This window comes from Xyrauchen texanus, chromosome 3 (assembly GCF_025860055.1).
Source record: "Xyrauchen texanus isolate HMW12.3.18 chromosome 3, RBS_HiC_50CHRs, whole genome shotgun sequence".
In the NCBI taxonomy this organism is placed as follows: Eukaryota; Metazoa; Chordata; class Actinopteri; order Cypriniformes; family Catostomidae; genus Xyrauchen; species Xyrauchen texanus.
The window spans coordinates 59,928,756-59,949,065 of NC_068278.1; the positions used below are offsets into that span (position 1 = coordinate 59,928,756).

Sequence of the window (20,310 nt, forward strand, 5' to 3'; positions counted from 1 at the left end):
GATTGTCCCTGTAATAAGTGCTCTGTATAATACATTGGTACTCAGGAGGTTGCTGGTTTGATCCCCACAGTCACCACCATTGTGTCCTTGAGTAAGACACTTACCCTGTAATAAGTGCACTGTAAGTCACTTTGGATTAAAGCGTCTGCCAAATGCATAAATGTAAATTCATGTCAGTTATTAATTTACCGGATGCTTTTATCCAAAGCAACTTACAGTGGACTTATTACAGGGACAATCCCCCCGGAGCAACCTGGAGTTAAGTGTCTTACTCAAGGACACAATGGTGGTGACTGTGGGGATCGAACCAGCAACCTTCTAGTACCAATGTATCATACAGTGCACTTATTACAGGGACAATCCCCCCGGAGCAACCTGGAGTTAAGTGTCTTACTCAAGGACACAATGGTGGTGACTGTGGGGATCAAACCAGCAACCTTCTGATTACCAGCTATGTGCTTTAGCCTGCTACGCCACCACCACTCCTAATGATCCCTAATTAAATTAGAATAATGCAGAATATAAGAGACATTTGGACGGCTGTGTGTGTATTTTAAATGACAGAACTGGTCAATACTATTAATCAAACATTTCCGTTTGCGTTTTCAGGCTGTTCCGCCGGATCAGGAGCTGCTTGTTTGGTACGGAAATTCCCACAATACCTTCCTCGGTATTCCCGGTGTTCCAGGTACAGACGATGAGCACCAGAAGAAAAGAAACGGTCCGTGTGTGTTTTTAATTCATGACTTTACCCAAATAATCCCCAAAAATGTGAAGCAACCGAAAATCGAATCAATGAATTCTAAAAATGCACCAGTTGTCTTGTAGTGTTTGGGGTAATCTGCAGTCATTATAATGAACTTCTGTGTTTATGAGAGAGAGAGAGAGAGAGAGACACTTAAATACTACAGGGAATTCTTTAAACATGGGACCCCTTTCCTAAAATATAACAGATATTACAGCTACATATTTTACTGTTTAAAGACGAATTTATACTGTGTGACAACGAGCAAAAGCCTCATTTGAGTGACCGCTTAATTTAGGCAAAATCTGCGACACATTCTGGCATATTTTAATTTCTTACAATACTTATGCATGAGTCTTTAAAAACACCTTCAGAGCTCAAAGGGTTAAAGATTTCCTGTTTCAGTGGAAACCCAAAATTAGACTTATAACCAAAAAACAAATATACAATAAAAAGAGGGTCAAGTTTTTGGTATCATTGATAAAGAAAACTTGTATCATAATCTATATAATAATAAAAAAAGTGACTTCGCAGTTTAAGACATTGACAAATAAGAAAAACGTTTTTGGCTATTTCAGCATTTTATATCTCTGGGTGTTATTTAAGGCGGCTCCGAAAAACTGATTTTGTTTTGTTCCCGATCATGTCGACTGTATCTGAGATCATTTTTGTGTTGATTCGACAAAGCGATCAAAAGTTCCAACATTACAAATATAATGTATCATAGTGTTCAAAAACATCTCCAAACAAATAAAAGATAATAATTGTACATAAGAACTAATTACACATGCAAACACAACAATGACTAAAGGTTTGCATAGCATGCAGACATGATTTTAGTCATGAGATTTCACAGAATGAGTTTCATTCTGTGTCATTTGAGTCATCATTGAGTCTGTGTCGTGTATTTGGCGCCATCTCCTGGTGGTCATATGTAACATTGTGCTTCATGTGGATTATCTAATGATCTATACATCTGATTATCTTGTGTGTGGACTCCATTGAAAGATAATCACAGACTCTAAATAATGATATGTGATATTTTATGTTCCGTTTATTTTTCCTGAAGTTATAAGTGAAAACGCGGCATAATTGTCAAAGACATATATTTAGCTGTTACTCGCTATATTTGTGTCTGAGTAAAACAAATAGTCTGGTTGTACTCTTTAAGAGCTTTCCAACAACATATGACACATGAATATTTGATGTATTTACTGATTGCGATAATATGTGCTGTGCAATTTTCACCCAAAAATGGAAATTCATCATTTACTCACCCTCATGCCATCCCAGATGTCTTTCTTCTGCAGAACACAAATGAAGATTTTCAGAAGAATATTTCAGCTCTGTTTGTCCATACAATACAAGTGAATGGTGACCAGAACTTTGAAGCTCTAAAAAGCACATAAAAGGCAGCATAAAAGTACTCCATACGACTCCAGTGGTTTAATCGGTGTCTTCAGAAGTGACATGATAGGTGTGGGTGAAAAACACATCAATATTTAAGTCCTTTATTACTATAAATCTCCACTTTCACTTTCGCATTCTTCATGCATATGACCACCTACTGGGCAGGGAGGAGAATGTATAATAAAAAATATTGATGTCTTTTTCACCCACACCTATCATATCACTTCTGAAGACATGAATTAAACCAGTGGAGTCTTATTGATTACTTTTATGCTGCTTTTATGTGCTTTTTAAAGCTTCAAAGTTCTGGTCACCATTCACTTGTATTGTATGGACCTACAGAGCTGAACAATTCTTCTAAACCTTCATGTGTTTTCATCAGAAGAAAGACATCTGGGATAGCATGAGGGTGAATAAATGATGAATCTCCATTTTTGGGTGAACCGTCTCTTTTAAGCACCTCTTTTACTTTGTTAAAAAGAACATTTTAAAGTGACATTTTTCAAGCCCTATCATGTCTATCCAACTGTGTAAAGTGGCTAAATATCAGCTTGTGGATGAAGTGGACTTTTTGTTATTCTCCCACAGATGATTCATGTGTGTGTGATGCCCCACCTTCATCACTGGCCTCCTCTTCCTCGTCATCAACCGGAAGTCGCATGCGCTGCGTCATCTGTCACCGCGGCTTCAATTCCCGCAGTAACCTGCGCTCACACATGCGCATTCACACCCAGGACAAGCCGTTCGTCTGCCGCTTCTGTAACCGTCGCTTCAGCCAGTCCTCCACGCTCCGAAACCACATCCGCCTGCACACCGGCGAACGGCCCTACAAATGCCAGGTCTGCCAGAGCGCGTACTCGCAGCTGGCAGGCCTGCGGGCGCACCAGAAGAGTGCCAGACACAGACCGAGCAGCTCAAACTTTGAAGCTGTGCAGCCTTCGCCTCCACCGACACAAAAGCCAGCCGCCTCTCATCACACACTGCTGCATCATATTCCCACCATGCTGCTCTGAGGGCAAAGAACGAGACGAACTGTAAATCAGAGTCCAGTAAGGTGGCATTTTAAAGTGGAGCACTCTCAAAGGGTCACCTACGATGTTGTGGTCCCTGAAGGCAACGGTGTATTAGTGAATCAAAGACAAGATGATGCTATATGGGCCTCACTGAATGCCTTAAAGTCATTAAGCACATACATCTTTAATGTCTGTAACGTTCCTTTAAGATCAAATAGATTCTATTTTGTTGATTGAAGATCTCTGTCTGTCCCTTGAAGTCTGCAACAGTGTTTCTGATGTGTAACGTTACAATAAGAGTTCCGCTGTGAGCAGTTGCTTAGCAACATAAGAACACAAGTAATGTGTTAGAATGACGTTACCGTGGAGCTGCGTTCAGCTGGAAGAGAACACACTGGACTCCGTATGATGTGTAAAAGTTTGTATTTTTGGTATATTTTAAATAAAACAATTCTGCATATGACTCGGTTCCAAACAGAAAGGAGAACGATCGTTTATTTGGTTGCTCTCTTGACCACCTCTAATGAGATGTTCGGCTGAATCGTGTCACATTTGACCGAAATGCTCGTGTTAAAATGAGTTAGTGAAATCACTCCACAGCAGTGTTAAGTTACTCTAGTGGTTAGTAATTAATTACTTTTTTAGTTACATCTTACGCAGAGTAATTAGATTACTAATTACTGTGTAAGAAGTAATCGCATTACTTTCTAAAACCCTGATCAGCCTCGACCAGATGAACATGAAACTGTTCCTTTAAATTCTTTGGCCAGTTCATGAATAATTTATTAGAAAGAATTTAAAGGGGCAGCGATTTTAAATTCACTATTGTTTTATGTAGCGTTACCGTATTTAACGCAATTACATCTGAAGTAACTGTAATTCAATTACTGAAAGATTAAGAGTAATCCCTTACTTTTTTACAATGAAAAAGTAATTTACAGTAATTAATTACTTAGTAATGCATTACACCAAACACTGCTCAGTGCCTTAAAGTTCAAATCCTGGAGTGGTTTGGAGTTTTCTTGGTGAAAATATGACGCGTGGTATAACGGATAATGTCGAGTATTTACCGTCGATTGAACCGTCGTTTATTTAAAACTGAAGACACAAGACACGTTCTCAAGAGGGTTTCTTGTGTTATGCAAAACATCAATTTCCTCTCGTTATTCCCGGTTGTGCATTGATTACCAGAAAGACACACTTTCTAAAGACAGAAATACATTCATTCTACGGTTTAAACTCATGTATTATTATCGTCATGGCAACGAAGTTGTAAAATTGTCTATAACTTTACACGGATGCAGTTAGTAAGTGATTTTAATATGCTAATGTTATGCTAATATGCATGTTAACATGCATATTCTTTGTGTTTTGGCTATAGGCGGTCGTTTGGAAACATTACACACGCTTACAAAAATTCTAAACTAGCCGCAAATTTGCTGCTCGCTATTTTCACATGCAAATTAGCTTTTGATTTGTCAACTAACAGAAGTTTGCAGCTCTTTGCCGGTTGTGGTGAACCTCTGGCAAACCTTCGGCAACTATGGAGACCTTGCAGTACAGCTCATTTGCATGAGAAAATTATCAGTGGCGAAATTTGCCACGAACTCTCGATTTTCGTGGGCTTCCTGGGCTTCGTAGCGGGGTGTGGCCCCTGATCATGATGAACTCTGGGATACGCTTATCCTGAAAGACCGCTCTATTCACACTAATGTGGGTTAAGTGCACTGAGCTTTGGCATGATTTACTATGCTGTAATTTTATTATCATGACTAATATTAAAGGGACAGTTCACTCAAACATGTAAATTCAGTCATTATTTACTCACCCCTGTGTTGTTATAACCTCACATGACCTCATATGGGAGAACTGGTGAATAAATGTTGTGCTCAGTGATACAATGGCAGTTTATGGTGACACCTCTTCACGCTTCAAAAGAACACAAAAGTATCATTCAGAAGTCTAATTAATTATTCATGAGACTGTTATGAAAGTTTCCGATAAGATTTCATGAGAAATAAACTGAAATCGAATGTATTATTTAGTGTAAATGTTTAGTGACCGTTGATCAACTGAAGCTTTATTCGGCATCACGCGGGTAACTCCACTGTGAGCTGGCACCAGCCCAAAAATGTTCACAAAAATAAGGCTGGGCATAGAAATGCATCAATTCTTCAACTACAAACTCTTCACACATGTTTCTCTGTTATTTACCCACTCCACAGATTTAATGTTAGTAAACGATAGTTTTGGCGAGTAGTTTAGGATATAATCACAATTCCAGTGGGTCAGAAGCTCACATACACCAAGTTAACTGTGCCTTTAAGCAGCTTGGAAAATTCCAGAATATGATGTCAAACCTTTAGCCAATTAGCTTCTGATAGGAGGTGTGCTGAATTGGAGGTGTACCTGTGGATGTATTTTAAGGCCTTCCAACTCAGTGTCTCTTTGCTTGACATCATGGGGAAATCTAAAGAAATCAGACAAGACCTCAGAACATAATTGTGCACTTCCACAAGTCTGATTCATCCTTGGGAGCAATTTCCAAACACCTGAAGGTGCCACGTTCATCAGTACAAACAATAGTACACAAGTATAAACACCATGTGACCACACAGTCATCACACCGCTCAGGAAGGAGACGCATTCTGTCTCCTAGAGATGAACTTAGTTTGTGTGAAAAGTGCAAATCAATCCCAGAACAACAGCAAAGGACCTTGTGAAGATGCTGGAGGAAACAGGTGGACGAGTATCTAGATCCACAGCAAAACCAGTCCTATATGGACATCACCTGAAAGGCTCAGCAAGGAAGAACTGATTGTGAGAAGCTTGTGGAAGGAAACCCAAAACATTTGACCCAAGTTAAACAATTTAAATGCAATGCTAACAAATACTAACAGTGTATGTACGTTTCTGACTTCAACTGTACATACGGAACTAAACAAGAAGCTAAATCAATCATACAATTACAAATATGTAAGTAATACAAATTCACTTGCACTATTGAAGTTCTGCTGTATGTGTTTATATGCGACTAAAGAAAAGGACCAAATGTGCAAAACGTTTTTATTGCAAATTCTGCATTATTTGCATCACTGGACTGAACATCTAAATGATCCTAAACATTCAGTAACTTGACTGATGGTCCACAAAATGATAATCAGTACATCGAACAGTCAACAAAAAGGGAAAACTGAACATTTGCACGCCAATTAACTGGATTAAAGAACAACTTTTCTTCCAGAGTTAAAATTCAATGTAATTACAGACTGGAGTTTATTGTATGTAGTGAGAGTTTTGTTGTTTAATATGCACATTTCAAGTGGAGGTTATGGTCAGTTTCCACAGAAAATGCACAGAATTTATTTTAATAAAAGAATCAAGACACCAAAACATGAAATGATCGCCTTTGGGACTCGAAATCTGTCTGAAGCATTTCATATTTTCTATTCAATCCTATATTAAAATATGCAAAACAGACATTCTGAAATAAAGTGAAACCGTAAACATGAACAAAGTCGCTTGACACCTGTGCAAAACCATCATAGACGGCAAAAAAATACGCATTTAAAAATCACAGCAATGAATCATTTGCATTGAACACTTATCAGTCACATTCATAAAACATTTAACCGGCCCAAATCACCCTGAGAACGTCACAAGGTTTAAAGGAAAACAAACAGTCGTTCTCTTTGTTGAAGTAACGCTGATATAGAAACATTGAATGTCCTCATGTTTTACAGACAGTAAAGTGGGGCCATAACCTACATAATAAACACATCGAGTTACATCTGATTGAGTCGGGTTGCTCACACCTCGTGCAGTTGTTTAGCACCGAGGCGCTCCCACAGCTGCAGCAGTTGACTTCCTGCCAGCGGCTCCAACTCCTGTTACACAAACACGCTAATTAAATAATTCCACAACAAACAAATAAACATTTCACAGATCATCATCAATAACACCATGAACTATTAATTTGACCGTTCAGCCGGTTCCCGCCACATCCTTTCCAATTTTAACCTTGTTACACCGTGAATTCTACTGTCGATTTGTTTACCATGTGACGTTTTAGTGATCTCCGATCACGATCATTCAAGAATTTGTTCCGGCTCTTATGGATCTGCTCATTTAAATCCAAAAGGCGACTTCTTTTTGACCAGGCAATGTATATATATATATACACTCACCTAAAGGATTATTAGGAACACATACTAATACTGTGTTTGACCCCCTTTCGCCTTCAGAACTGCCTTAATTCTACGTGGCATTGATTCAACAAGGTGCTGAAAGCATTCTTTAGAAATGTTGGCCCATATTGATAGGATAGCATCTTGCAGTTGATGGAGATTTGTGGGATGCACATCCAGGACACGAAGCTCCTGTTCCACCACATCCCAAAGATGCTCTATTGGGTTGAGATCTGGTGACTGTGGGGGCCATTTTAGTACAGTGAACTCATTGTCATGTTCAAGAAACCAATTTGAAATGATTGGAGCTTTGTGACATGGTGCATTATCCTGCTGGAAGTAGCCATCAGAGGATGGGTACATGGTGGCCATAAAGGGATGGACATGGTCAGAAACAATGCTCAGGTAGGCCGTGGCATTTAAACGATGCCCAATTGGCACTAAGGGGCCTAAAGTGTGCCAAGAAAACATCCCCCACACCATTACACCACCACCACCAGCCTGCACAGTGGTAACAAGGCATGATGGATCCATGTTCTCATTCTGTTTACGCCAAATTCTGACTCTACCATCTGAATGTCTCAACAGAAATCGAGACTCATCAGACCAGGCAACATTTTTCCAGTCTTCAACTGTCCAATTTTGGTGAGCTCTTGCAAATTGTAGCCTCATTTTCCTATTTGTAGTGGAGATGAGTGGTACCGGTGGGGTCTTCTGCTGTTGTAGCCCATCCGCCTCAAGGTTGTGCGTGTTGTGGCTTCACAAATGCTTTGCTGCATACCTCGGTTGTAACGAGTGGTTATTTCAGGCAAAGTTGCTCTTCTATCAGCTTGAATCAGTCGGCCCATTCTCCTCTGACCTCTAGCATCAACAAGGCATTTTCAGCCCACAGGACTGCCGCGATACTGGATGTTTTTCCCTTTTCACACCATTCTTTGTAAACCCTAGAAATGGTTGTGCGTGAAAATCCCAGTAACTGAGCAGATTGTGAAATACTCAGACCGGCCCGTCTGGCACCAACAACCATGCCACGCTCAAAATTGCTTAAATCACCTTTCTTTCCCATTCTGACATTCAGTTTGGAGTTCAGGAGATTGTCTTGACCAGGACCACACCCCTAAATGCATTGAAGCAACTGCCATGTGATTGGTTGATTAGATAATTGCATTAATGAGAAATTGAACAGGTGTTCCTAATAATCCTTTAGGTGAGTGTATACACAGTAATCACCGATGAGCCATTATGACCACCTGCCTAAGATGCTGTTGGTCCTCCGCGTATAATTCTTTTTGAGAGAGTTAGGGTTGGCGCTGCGCCCGTAGAAGCACTTCACGGAAATCAACATCATGTTGTTATGCCACGTGACTCGGTGCGGCAAAAGTTGAACCCTTCAGTCAGTTTAAATTATTTAAAATCATGCATTGCCTAAAGCAAAGCCAAAATACAACGTCCACGTATGTGAATGCGGCGGGGGTCGCACAAGGTTAAAAACCCATATCAGTCGATCACTAAAGTCAGATGCAGATCTTCATCACGCACTCGTCTAATCTGGTGCCTCACCTGTCCGTCTCGGCTGATCTGAACTCTCTTGTTGTCGTTCCAGGGGTTCAACAGCTGCTGTGTGAGCTGGAAGGGAAGATTCTCCGTGCGGATCCACTCGACGCTAAACACTCCACCCAGACCGGCCGAACCCCAGTCCAAACACCTCTCACTGCTGATCTCTGAGGTCATACGAGCATAACCCTGAAACAGGATTCAGTGGTCAGCATTCAACAAAACCGATGTCCTTTACGTCTTAAAGGAAGCAGCACCCACTTTTTGCACATGCAGAAGAGCTTCTGGATAAACATGATGAGTTTGTACAACAGACTGAAAGTGCTCCACACACCTGGAAGTGTCCAGATCCCTGCACAGAGAAGACGAGGAAGACCGCGCTGCTCTCGTGGAACGCCCTCTTCAGTTTCTGCTCATTGTTTGGTGTTGTAGACCAGATTCCTTTCTGCTGAGACAGCTCGATGTTCCTCATGTTACTGCTCTTCATGATGAAGTATCTCACAGACAGCCGCATCGCTCTCTGAGATGGAGACTTACAACACTAGAACACAGAACACAACGTGAGCAAAGACTAAAAGAAAGCAGCACTTCTGTTGTGTGTTTACAGCCAGCACATGCATTTACTTTAACTCCAATAAAATGATTGGATGCACGTTTAGGGTAACGCTTTCAGTAATAATTCATTTAAAACATAATCATAATAATCTACATGAATTCACCCTATATCATGCTTCAATAAAAATATAATTCACATTCTCTATTTAAATGCTGTTAAAGGGAAAGGGGAGAAAGTCAACAGGGTTTCTGCAGGTATTATGACTTTTTTAAAGACCTTTTTTAAGACCAATTTAAGGAATACATTTAAGGGAACACAACGTCATCACATCGCTCTCTAAATGTCGACAGTATTAAACAGTATTAATCTCCATTATTTTTTAATTCATTTAACTAAAAGTCCCATTGTATCACTGGAATAAACTAAGTTATCACCACCAATCTTTAAAAACAAGATTTTATTCAAATACCTTTTCGGTCATTAAATCTAGAAGCTCAACAACAGGATGGGCCAAGGTTGGGGTCAGCAACCAAGTGTGGATTATCTTTTGAACTGTAGGTGGCGCTGTCTCCAAACTGCTCAGGTACGTTCAGGACATGATGTCAATGATGCACACCAAATTTCTTATGAATCTGATGATGCATTCAAAAGATATTTAACTTTAAGATACAAATCAATGAGCCACAGAGGCAAAATGGCTGATATGGGAAATATCATATATGGCTGATATGGGAAATATCATATATGGCTGATATGGGAAATATCATATATGGCTGATACGGGTAATATCATATATGGCTGATATGGGAGATATCATATATGGCTGATATGGGAGATATCATATATGGCTGATATGGGAGATATCATATATGGCTGATATGGGTAATATCATATATGGCTGATACGGGTAATATCATATATGGCTGATATGGGTAATATCATATATGGCTGATATGGGTAATATCATATATGGCTGATATGGGTAATATCATATATGGCTGATATGGGTAATATCATATATGGCTGATACGGGTAATATCATATATGGCTGATATGGGAGATATTATATATGGCTGATATGGGAAATATCATATATGGCTGATATGGGAAATATCATATATGGCTGATATGGGTAATATCATATATGGCTGATATGGGTAATATCATATATGGCTGATACGGGTAATATCATATATGGCTGATATGGGTAATATCATATATGGCTGATATGGGTAATATCATATATGGCTGATACGAGTAATATCATATATGGCTGATATGGGTAATATCATATATGGCTGATACGGGTAATATCATATATGGCTGATATGGGAGATATCATATATGGCTGATACGGGAGATATTATATATGGCTGATATGGGAGATATCATATATGGCTGATATGGGAATGTTATATATGGCTGATATGGGTAATATCATATATGGCTGATATGGGAATGTTATATATGGCTGATATGGGAATATCATATATGGCTGATATGGGTAATATCATATATGGCTGATATGGGTAATATCATATATGGCTGATATGGGAAATATCATATATGGCTGATATGGGAATGTTATATATGGCTGATATGGGAAATATCATATATGGCTGATATGGGAATGTTATATATGGCTGATATGGGAAATATCATATATGGCTGATATGGGAATGTTATATATGGCTGATATGGGAAATATCATATATGGCTGATATGGGTAATATCATATATGGCTGATATGGGAATATTATATATGGCTGATATGGGAATGTTATATATGGCTGATATGGGAAATATCATATATGGCTGATATGGGAATGTTATATATGGCTGATATGGGAAATATCATATATGGCTGATATGGGAATGTTATATATGGCTGATATGGGAAATATCATATATGGCTGATATGGGTAATATCATATATGGCTGATATGGGAATATTATATATGGCTGATATGGGAATGTTATATATGGCTGATATGGGAAATATCATATATGGCTGATATGGGAATGTTATATATGGCTGATATGGGAAATATCATATATGGCTGATATGGGAATGTTATATATGGCTGATATGGGAAATATCATATATGGCTGATATGGGAATGTTATATATGGCTGATATGGGAAATATCACATATGGCTGATATGGGTAATATCATATATGGCTGATATGGGAATATTATATATGGCTGATATGGGTAATATCATATATGGCTGATATGGGTAATATCATATATGGCTGATATGGGTAATATCATATATGGGTAATATCATATATGGCTGATATGGGAATATTATATATGGCTGATATGGGAAATGTTATATATGGCTGATATGGGAAATATCATATATGGCTGATATGGGAACGTTATATATGGCTGATATGGGAACGTTATATATGGCTGATATGGGAAATATCATATATGGCTGATATGGGAACGTTATATATGGCTGATATGGGAATGTTATATATGGCTGATATGGGAATGTTATATATGGCTGATATGGGAAATATTATATATGGCTGATATGGGAATGTTATATATGGCTGATATGGGAAATATCATATATGGCTGATATGGGAATGTTATATATGGCTGATATGGGAACGTTATATATGGCTGATGTGGGAATGTTATATATGGCTGATCACGGGAACGTTATATATGGCTGATACTGGGAATGTTATATATGGCTGATACTGAGAGCAGGAACGTTATATATGGCTGATACGGGAACGTTATATATGGCTGATACTGGAATGTTATATATGGCTGATACGGAACGTTATATATGGCTGATACTGGAATGTTATATATGGCTGATACGGGAACGTTATATATGGCTGATACGGACGTTATATATGGCTGATCGGAGCGTTATATATGGCTGATATGGGAAATATCATATATGGCTGATATGGGAACGTTATATATGGCTGATATGGGAAATATTATATATGGCTGATATGGGAATGTTATATATGGCTGATATGGGAAATATTATATATGGCTGATATGGGAAATATTATATATGGCTGATATGGGAATGTTATATATGGCTGATATGGGAAATATCATATATGGCTGATATGGGAACGTTATATATGGCTGATATGGGAACGTTATATATGGCTGATATGGGAACGTTATATATGGCTGATATGGGAACGGGAACGTTATATATGGCTGATATGGGAACGTTATATATGGCTGATGTGGGAATGTTATATATGGCTGATACGGGAACGTTATATATGGCTGATACGGGAATGTTATATATGGCTGATACGGGAACGGGAACGTTATATATGGCTGATACGGGAATGTTATATATGGCTGATACGGGAATGTTATATATGGCTGATACGGGAATGTTATATATGGCTGATACGGGAACGTTATATATGGCTGATACGGGAACGTTATATATGGCTGATACGGGAACGTTATATATGGCTGATATGGGAAATATCATATATGGCTGATATGGGAACGTTATATATGGCTGATATGGGAACGTTATATATGGCTGATATGGGAAATATTATATATGGCTGATATGGGAATGTTATATATGGCTGATATGGGAATGTTATATATGGCTGATATGGGAATATCATATATGGCTGATATGGGTAATATATGGCTGATATGGGAAATATCATATATGGCTGATATGGGAATGTTATATATGGCTGATATGGGAATGATATATATGGCTGATATGGGAAATATCATATATGGCTGATATGGGAGATATCATATATGGCTGATATGGGAGATATTATATATGGCTGATATGGGAGATATCATATATGGCTGATATGGGAAATATCATATATGGCTGATATGGGTAATATCATATATGGCTGATATGGGTAATATCATATATGGCTGATACGGGTAATATCATATATGGCTGATATGGGTAATATTATATATGGCTGATATGGGTAATATCATATATGGCTGATATGGGAAATATCATATATGGCTGATATGGGAAATATCATATATGGCTGATATGGGAAATATCATATATGGCTGATACGGGTAATATCATATATGGCTGATACGGGTAATATCATATATGGCTGATATGGGAGATATCATATATGGCTGATATGGGAGATATCATATATGGCTGATATGGGAGATATTATATATGGCTGATATGGGAGATATCATATATGGCTGATATGGGAATGTTATATATGGCTGATATGGGTAATATCATATATGGCTGATATGGGAATGTTATATATGGCTGATATGGGGAATATCATATATGGCTGATACGGGTAATATCATATATGGCTGATATGGGTAATATCATATATGGCTGATATGGGAAATATCATATATGGCTGATATGGGAATGTTATATATGGCTGATATGGGAAATATCATATATGGCTGATATGGGAATGTTATATATGGCTGATATGGGAAATATCATATATGGCTGATATGGGTAATATCATATGGCTGATATGGGAATATTATATATGGCTGATATGGGAATGTTATATATGGCTGATATGGGAAATATCATATATGGCTGATATGGGAATGTTATATATAGCTGATATGGGAAATATCATATATGGCTGATATGGGAATGTTATATATGGCTGATATGGGAAATATCATATATGGCTGATATGGGTAATATCATATATGGCTGATATGGGAATATTATATATGGCTGATATGGGAATGTTATATATGGCTGATATGGGAAATATCATATATGGCTGATATGGGAATGTTATATATGGCTGATATGGGAAATATCATATATGGCTGATATGGGAATGTTATATATGGCTGATATGGGAAATATCATATATGGCTGATATGGGAATGTTATATATGGCTGATATGGGAAATATCACATATGGCTGATATGGGTAATATCATATATGGCTGATATGGGAATATTATATATGGCTGATATGGGTAATATCATATATGGCTGATATGGGTAATATCATATATGGCTGATATGGGTAATATCATATATGGGTAATATCATATATGGGTAATATCATATATGGCTGATATGGGAATATTATATATGGCTGATATGGGAACGTTATATATGGCTGATATGGGAACGGGAACGTTATATATGGCTGATGTGGGAACGTTATATATGGCTGATGTGGGAACGTTATATATGGCTGATACGGGAACGTTATATATGGCTGATACGGGAACGGGAACGTTATATATGGCTGATACGGGAATGTTATATATGGCTGATACGGGAATGTTATATATGGCTGATACGGGAATGTTATATATGGCTGATACGGGAATGTTATATATGGCTGATACGGGAACGTTATATATGGCTGATACGGGAACGTTATATATGGCTGATATGGGAAATATCATATATGGCTGATATGGGAAATATCATATATGGCTGATATGGGAACGTTATATATGGCTGATATGGGAAATATTATATATGGCTGATATGGGAATGTTATATATGGCTGATATGGGAATGTTATATATGGCTGATATGGGAATATCATATATGGCTGATATGGGTAATATATGGCTGATATGGGAAATATCATATATGGCTGATATGGGAATGTTATATATGGCTGATATGGGAATGATATATATGGCTGATATGGGAAATATCATATATGGCTGATATGGGAGATATCATATATGGCTGATATGGGAGATATTATATATGGCTGATATGGGAGATATCATATATGGCTGATATGGGAAATATCATATATGGCTGATATGGGTAATATCATATATGGCTGATACGGGTAATATCATATATGGCTGATACGGGTAATATCATATATGGCTGATACGGGTAATATCATATATGGCTGATACGGGTAATATCATATATGGCTGATACGGGTAATATCATATATGGCTGATATGGGTAATATCATATATGGCTGATATGGGAGATATTATATATGGCTGATATGGGAAATATCATATATGGCTGATATGGGAAATATCATATATGGCTGATACGGGTAATATCATATATGGCTGATACGGGTAATATCATATATGGCTGATACGGGTAATATCATATATGGCTGATATGGGAGATATCATATATGGCTGATATGGGAGATATTATATATGGCTGATATGGGAGATATCATATATGGCTGATATGGGAATGTTATATATGGCTGATATGGGTAATATCATATATGGCTGATATGGGAATGTTATATATGGCTGATATGGGGAATATCATATATGGCTGATACGGGTAATATCATATATGGCTGATATGGGTAATATCATATATGGCTGATATGGGAAATATCATATATGGCTGATATGGGAATGTTATATATGGCTGATATGGGAAATATCATATATGGCTGATATGGGAATGTTATATATGGCTGATATGGGTAATATCATATGGCTGATATGGGAATATTATATATGGCTGATATGGGAATGTTATATATGGCTGATATGGGAAATATCATATATGGCTGATATGGGAATGTTATATATAGCTGATATGGGAAATATCATATATGGCTGATATGGGAATGTTATATATGGCTGATATGGGAAATATCATATATGGCTGATATGGGTAATATCATATATGGCTGATATGGGAATATTATATATGGCTGATATGGGAACGTTATATATGGCTGATATGGGAACGGGAACGTTATATATGGCTGATATGGGAACGTTATATATGGCTGATGTGGGAACGTTATATATGGCTGATACGGGAACGTTATATATGGCTGATACGGGAACGTTATATATGGCTGATACGGGAACGGGAACGTTATATATGGCTGATACGGGAATGTTATATATGGCTGATACGGGAATGTTATATATGGCTGATACGGGAATGTTATATATGGCTGATACGGGAACGTTATATATGGCTGATACGGGAACGTTATATATGGCTGATATGGGAAATATCATATATGGCTGATATGGGAACGTTATATATGGCTGATATGGGAACGTTATATATGGCTGATATGGGAAATATTATATATGGCTGATATGGGAATGTTATATATGGCTGATATGGGAATGTTATATATGGCTGATATGGGAATATCATATATGGCTGATATGGGTAATATATGGCTGATATGGGAAATATCATATATGGCTGATATGGGAATGTTATATATGGCTGATATGGGAATGATATATATGGCTGATATGGGAAATATCATATATGGCTGATATGGGAGATATCATATATGGCTGATATGGGAGATATTATATATGGCTGATATGGGAGATATCATATATGGCTGATATGGGAAATATCATATATGGCTGATATGGGTAATATCATATATGGCTGATATGGGTAATATCATATATGGCTGATACGGGTAATATCATATATGGCTGATACGGGTAATATCATATATGGCTGATATGGGAAATATCATATATGGCTGATATGGGAAATATCATATATGGCTGATACGGGTAATATCATATATGGCTGATACGGGTAATATCATATATGGCTGATACGGGTAATATCATATATGGCTGATATGGGAGATATCATATATGGCTGATATGGGAGATATTATATATGGCTGATATGGGAGATATCATATATGGCTGATATGGGAATGTTATATATGGCTGATATGGGTAATATCATATATGGCTGATATGGGAATGTTATATATGGCTGATATGGGGAATATCATATATGGCTGATCATGGTAATATCATATATGGCTGATATGGGTAATATCATATATGGCTGATATGGGAAATATCATATATGGCTGATATGGGAATGTTATATATGGCTGATATGGGAAATATCATATATGGCTGATATGGGAATGTTATATATGGCTGATATGGGTAATATCATATGGCTGATATGGGAATATTATATATGGCTGATATGGGAATGTTATATATGGCTGATATGGGAAATATCATATATGGCTGATATGGGAATGTTATATATAGCTGATATGGGAAATATCATATATGGCTGATATGGGAATGTTATATATGGCTGATATGGGAAATATCATATATGGCTGATATGGGTAATATCATATATGGCTGATATGGGAATATTATATATGGCTGATATGGGAATGTTATATATGGCTGATATGGGAAATATCATATATGGCTGATATGGGAATGTTATATATGGCTGATATGGGAAATATCATATATGGCTGATATGGGAATGTTATATATGGCTGATATGGGAAATATCATATATGGCTGATATGGGAATGTTATATATGGCTGATATGGGAAATATCACATATGGCTGATATGGGTAATATCATATATGGCTGATATGGGAATATTATATATGGCTGATATGGGTAATATCATATATGGCTGATATGGGTAATATCATATATGGGTAATATCATATATGGGTAATATCATATATGGCTGATATGGGAATATTATATATGGCTGATATGGGAAATGTCATATATGGCTGATATGGGAAATATCATATATGGCTGATATGGGAACGTTATATATGGCTGATATGGGAACGTTATATATGGCTGATATGGGAAATATCATATATGGCTGATATGGGAACGTTATATATGGCTGATATGGGAAATATTATATATGGCTGATATGGGAATGTTATATATGGCTGATATGGGAATGTTATATATGGCTGATATGGGAAATATTATATATGGCTGATATGGGAATGTTATATATGGCTGATATGGGAAATATCATATATGGCTGATATGGGAATGTTATATATGGCTGATATGGGAACGTTATATATGGCTGATGTGGGAATGTTATATATGGCTGATACGGGAACGTTATATATGGCTGATACGGGAATGTTATATATGGCTGATACGGGAACGGGAACGTTATATATGGCTGATACGGGAATGTTATATATGGCTGATACGGGAATGTTATATATGGCTGATACGGGAACGTTATATATGGCTGATACGGGAATGTTATATATGGCTGATACGGGAACGTTATATATGGCTGATACGGGAATGTTATATATGGCTGATACGGGAACGTTATATATGGCTGATATGGGAAATATCATATATGGCTGATATGGGAACGTTATATATGGCTGATATGGGAACGTTATATATGGCTGATATGGGAAATATTATATATGGCTGATATGGGAATGTTATATATGGCTGATATGGGAAATATTATATATGGCTGATATGGGAAATATTATATATGGCTGATATGGGAATGTTATATATGGCTGATATGGGAAATATCATATATGGCTGATATGGGAATGTTATATATGGCTGATATGGGAACGTTATATATGGCTGATATGGGAACGTTATATATGGCTGATATGGGAACGGGAACGTTATATATGGCTGATATGGGAATGTTATATATGGCTGATATGGGAATATCATATATGGCTGATATGGGTAATATATGGCTGATATGGGAAATATCATATATGGCTGATATGGGAATGTTATATATGGCTGATATGGGAATGATATATATGGCTGATATGGGAAATATCATATATGGCTGATATGGGTAATATCATATATGGCTGATATGGGTAATATATGGCTGATATGGGAAATATCATATATGGCTGATATGGGTAATATCATATATGGCTGATATGGGTAATATATGGCTGATATGGGAAATATCATATATGGCTGATATGGGAAATATCATATATGGCTGATATGGGTAATATCATATATGGCTGATATGGGTAATATATGGCTGATATGGGAAATATCATATATGGCTGATATGGGAATGTTATATATGGCTGATATGGGGAATATCATATATGGCTGATATGGGTAATATCATATATGGCTGATATGGGTAATATATGGCTGATATGGGAAATATCATATATGGCTGATATGGGAATGTTATATATGGCTGATATGGGAATGATATATATGGCTGATATGGGAAATATCATATATGGCTGATATGGAAATGATATATATGGCTGATATGGGTAATATCATATATGGCTGATATGGGAATGTTATATATGGCTGATATGGGAATGTTATATATGGCTGATATGGGAAATATCATATATGGCTGATATGGGTAATATCATATATGGCTGATATGGGTAATATCATATATGGCTGATATGGGTAATATCATATATGGCTGATATGGGTAATATCACATATGGCTGATATGGGAATGTTATATATGGCTGATATGGGAAATATCATATATGGCTGATATGGGAATGTTATATATGGCTGATATGGGAATGTTATATATGGCTGATATGGGAAATATCATATATGGCTGATATGGGAAATATCATATATGGCTGATATGGAAATGTTATATATGGCTGATATGGGTAATATCATATATGGCTGATATGGGAATGTTATATATGGCTGATATGGGGAATATCATATATGGCTGATACGGGTAATATCATATATGGCTGATATGGGTAATATCATATATGGCTGATATGGGAAATATCATATATGGCTGATATGGGAATGTTATATATGGCTGATATGGAAATGTTATATATGGCTGATATAGGAATGTTATATATGGCTGATATGGGAATCCTTGAACATCCTCATGACCCGAGGAATCCATAGACACCAAACTCATGATTTTAGGACATATGTTCAAACGTTATGGACAAAAAGAGCCATTTTTCAAATGTATTGACCCATAGGTGGCGCTGTCACCAAACTTTGCAAGTACCCTCAGATCAGGGTCCTGATGAAGCATACCAAGGTTC

General features: G+C 37.1%; 2 protein-coding genes across 2 annotated transcripts in view; one reads left to right on the forward strand and one right to left on the reverse strand.

Moving 5' to 3' along the window:
* Window positions 1-3,168, forward strand: part of LOC127625508 (PR domain zinc finger protein 12-like) — an 11,055-nt gene extending 7,887 nt beyond the window's left edge. Inside the window, exons 4-5 of the mRNA XM_052100833.1 lie at window positions 610-721; window positions 2,744-3,168. Of these exons, the coding sequence (XP_051956793.1) occupies window positions 610-721; window positions 2,744-3,168 (537 nt within the window). The remainder of the gene's footprint in view (window positions 1-609; window positions 722-2,743) is intronic.
* Window positions 3,169-6,228: 3,060 nt separating this feature from the next.
* Window positions 6,229-20,310, reverse strand: part of LOC127625681 (3'-5' RNA helicase YTHDC2) — a 52,067-nt gene continuing 37,985 nt past the window's right edge. The window contains 3 exon segments of the mRNA XM_052101018.1: window positions 6,229-7,055; window positions 8,916-9,098; window positions 9,244-9,450. Of these exon segments, the coding sequence (XP_051956978.1) occupies window positions 6,978-7,055; window positions 8,916-9,098; window positions 9,244-9,450 (468 nt within the window). The 3' untranslated portion in view covers window positions 6,229-6,977.